General features: G+C 45.8%; 1 protein-coding gene across 1 annotated transcript in view; it reads left to right on the top strand.

Annotated features, from left to right (window-relative positions):
- Window positions 1-4,128, top strand: part of Slc25a30 (solute carrier family 25 member 30) — a 22,243-nt gene that overhangs the window by 5,116 nt on the left and 12,999 nt on the right. Inside the window, exon 2 of the mRNA XM_026783299.1 lies at window positions 3,130-3,262. Coding sequence (XP_026639100.1) covers window positions 3,198-3,262 — 65 coding nt within the window. The 5' untranslated portion in view covers window positions 3,130-3,197. The remainder of the gene's footprint in view (window positions 1-3,129; window positions 3,263-4,128) is intronic.

Genomic DNA, 4,128 nt, shown 5'->3' with positions numbered 1-4,128 from the left:
AAAAAAAAGCACAGACATAAAATGGGTACAAACTCTAGGGTTTTCCCCTTTAGTGTTAACAATAAAATCGAAATAAATACTATTTAAAAGACATTAAAAAAATAAATAAAATCTGAGTATTCAACAGTTCCAAGTTCCAACACTTCTATAGTCTTCCCCCCAAAAACCATGGTAGAGTAAGTCACAGTAACACCCCCATTCCTGGTACCAAATACTGTGCTAGTTTCTTTTATGTTGCTATGAGATAAACACGGAGGAAAGGGGTTATTTCTTCTGACTGGTTACACTACCATCAAGGGACGTAAAGGTGGAAATCAGAGGAACACTGCTGCTGGCCTGCTTCTCGCTCATTCAGCTTGCTACCTTTCTTACGTAGCTCAGGCCCACCTCCCTAGAGATGGTGCTTCTCACAGTAGGCTGGACCATCCTGCCTCAGTTAGTCAGAATGCTGCACAGGCATACCCACAGGCCAATTCCCAGTAGAGGTTTCCTCTTCCTACTGGGTGAGGGTGACAGCTAGGATTAGCCATCACACCTAGCATGCAGGAACCTGGGTTTGATCTGCAGCACTGCATAAAGCCAGGTGTAGTGATGCATACTTACCATTCCAGGAAGCAGGAGGATCAGATGTTCAGAGCCATCTTTATCTGCTTAGTAAGTTCAAGGTCTGCTTGGCATAGGCAACTGCCTCAAAAACAAAACGAGCCAAAGCCAAAACCAAGGGAAGAAAAAAAATACTTAATATTAAAACTTATAGAACTAATTATGGCTCAAAAATAGCAACAGAAAACTAGGCAGTTAATTTGCGGCACAGTGTGAGGGTATGGATGATGGTAGTATAGTTAAAAATTAAAACTAAGTATCTCTTTACCATAAACTTTTGCTGTCTCTTTGGAGGCTGTTGTGCACCAGGGTGTGCAAATATACCTATCCACATAGATCCATGTTTACATATTTAACTGTAGAAAAAGACTCGTAAATTAGGTGAATGAAGACCCGACTATATTGTCATATTGAAAAAGAGGTATTATAACAGAATGTAAACACAGGGTCCCCTGAGGCCATCTTTTCTTTGACTTACTGGTTTACAGGAATGACACGATGCTTGGTCTGCACCCAAAGCTGAACTTCTAAGGAAGCCCGTGTTCCACACAGGTGCCTGATGGATGTATAGCATCACTTCCCCCCAGTCATGGAGATGCTGGGCAGGGGTGGGAGCAGCCTTTTGGGATAGCGAGAGTTTTGGCGACTAGAGTAAGGGCCTTCAGTTCATTTCAAAGATGCTTGCTTTACAGTGGGGAGGGCTGTGGAGACAGCTCAGTTGGCAAAGTACTTGCCAAGAGTCCCAGTTTGCGTCCCAGACCTGTGTGAAAAGGCAGGTGGAGTGATGCATGCCTGCAGGGCCCGTGCTTGGGAAGTGGAGACAGGTGGAATCTTGGGACTCAATGGCCAGCTTCCCTGGCTGGACCAGTAAGCTCTGGGCCAGATGATGAAGGATATCACAGAACACAGCCATCCAGATGACTGCTGTTGCAGCCATAAACATCTAGCCTTTATGGATACAGTAGATTCTCAACTTCCCATCATGCATTGAGGAGGAGATATTGAAGCCCCTTCCCTTCCTGAAGAACTAGTGTCTATTAACTGCTGGAGGAGGGGGTGTCATTTTCTCTCAATGGTGTAGCCACTGGGAAACTAGGTGGGAAGAAAGGGTTCAGAGGATAAAGGGAGCACAGAGGATAATATATGTGATCACAATACATTGTGTGTGTGTGTGTGTGTGTGTGTGTGTGTGTGTGTGTGTGTGTATGAAATAGTCCAAAAGTAAATATAAGTAAGTCTGTGCTGTACTATTTGTTGGGCTGGCTGTTCTGGTGATGGTGGTGTTGGTGCAGAGAATACTTAGCATAGGAACCAAGTGTATTTCTGACCGAGGTCTGCCTCTGTTTTCCTTCATGCCTCTGTGCTTGTAACACAGTCTGGAGGGAGTGAGTGGGCATTTACCGAGTACACATTTCAAGAGGATTTTGTTCATGGTGAGGGATTTTCATTTGATCTAGGTTTATATTGGTTTCTAATTTTGATATTCCCGAGGGAAATATAATGTTTCCCTTTAGGGACTCACTAAGACAGTGGCAAATGAATAGCAAATGTTATTGCATGAGGAATTGGGGATCTAAGGTAAAATAAGAAAGCAGCCTCTTCTGAGCTGTGCTGAAGTGTACACATGTATCAGGGTATGAGCCTGGCAGATGTAGGCTCAGGGCCCCTGAGAAGTAAGATTAGAGATTGCTCATTTGCGACCTGTCTTTGGGTTTTATTGCTGTGATGAGACACCATGGCCACAGCCACTTTTATAAAGGAAGATATCTAATTGGGACTGGCTTACAGTTTCAGAGGTGTGTTATCATCATGGCACACACATATCAGCATGGTGCCATTCAGATAGACCTGTGGATTGGCAGGCAACAGTAAGAGAAAGCCCCACTAGGCCTGGCTTGAGCATTTGAAACCTACTGACACCCCACCCCCAGTGACACACTTCCTTTAACAAGGCCACACCTAATAGTGCCACTCCCTGTGCACCTATGGGGCCATTTTCATTCAAACAGGGTGTTAGACCCGGGCAAAGTTTGCCTCACTTGTTGAAGGGGGTGTTTGGGAGCTCTCTGAATGAAACCCTTGGATAGAGTTTGAAGCAGAAGCTGCCTGTGGGAAGTTATGTGTGGTGGTTTGAATAAGAATGGCTCTCATAGGCTCCTGTATTTGAAGGCTTCCTCACCAGGGACTGGAACTGTTTGATAGGAGTAGAAGGATTAGGAGGTGTGGCCTGGTTGGAGAAATTGTGTCTCTGAGGGTAGGCTTTGAGGTTTCAAAAGCCCATGCCACACCCAGTCTTTCTGTCTTAGCCTGTAAATCAGGACGTAGCTCTCAGCTACTGCTCCAGTGTCCTGCATGCTACCATGCTCCCCACCGTGATGATACTGTACTAAACCTCTGAAGCTGCAAGCAAGCACCTCAATGAAATGGTTTCCTTTGTAAGAGTCGCAGTGGTCATGGTGTCTCTGCACAGCAAGAGAACAGTGACTGAGACTTTTGGTTTTGAACCTTTTTCCCTTTTGTATTCAGGACAAAACCTGGAGGAAGACCTGTGGGAGGCAATGTTTGAGTAACTCCAAGGAGACCAGACGGGGAGAATGTCAGCCCTCAACTGGAAGCCCTTTGTGTATGGAGGGCTGGCCTCCATCACAGCGGAATGCGGTAAGGAGCCCAGGTGCTGAAGCCTTGCCTGATGGGTGTGATGGCTGTCATGTTTGGTGTGTGGTGTGCTTGGCGTTCAAGTGCAGAATGCAAGCTTGTGAAATAATGACCTTAGTCTGGAGACAGGTGTTCTCGGGATATGTTTTCATCAGTTTGGGGTTTAACGTGCGGGAGGAAGAAAGTTGACCAGATAGTTTCAAGACTCCCATTTGGAGTGATTAACCCTGTTACCGTGCCCTTTCCTCCACGTTGCCACTATTAACCCATTTGGCTGCAGAGAAGTTTGGCACTCTCCAGGGACTTCTCTGAACCAGAGCAGATTAACTCAACTCTGGCACTTTCTAGCTTTTGCATGGCCTGCATTCGGCTCTGACGTCATCAGTTGGGTTCTGACTGCATTGCTCCTGTGTCCATGCCCGTCACACACCTGTTGACAACTTGGCTCCCAAGTGTCTTGTGCTGGCTTGGACATGTCCCTGACTCTGTTGCCGTGCAAGGTGCCTGATTACCCACATTCTGCAGATGAACTGAAGGGTTTGAGAGACTGAGTCTTCTCCCTGAGTGAGTTAGCCTGGACTTTCTGAGCCAGGGTTGCTGTGTGAGGATGGATTCTGTACATGTGGGTAAATGGTCAGGTCGGGTGGCAAGCATCCTTACCCGCCTCATCAGGTTTCGTTTTAGACTATAAACTCTTCTTGCTAAGTGAAAATCCCATCGACTTTTATAAACCTCTATTCAATCGCGAAACCCAATCTTAGCTTTTTCATACATAAAAAATACAGTTAGTTGGAGTTGTAAGTGGGTTTCCTCTTTGGGTAAATAATTTTGTTCATCTCTTCTATAGCGGTGCAGACTCCTCAGACTCCT

This window comes from Microtus ochrogaster, chromosome 17, assembly GCF_000317375.1.
Source record: "Microtus ochrogaster isolate Prairie Vole_2 chromosome 17, MicOch1.0, whole genome shotgun sequence".
In the NCBI taxonomy this organism is placed as follows: Eukaryota; Metazoa; Chordata; class Mammalia; order Rodentia; family Cricetidae; genus Microtus; species Microtus ochrogaster.
Note: the sequence above shows the minus strand (reverse complement) of the source record. Positions and strands in the feature narration are given on the sequence as shown.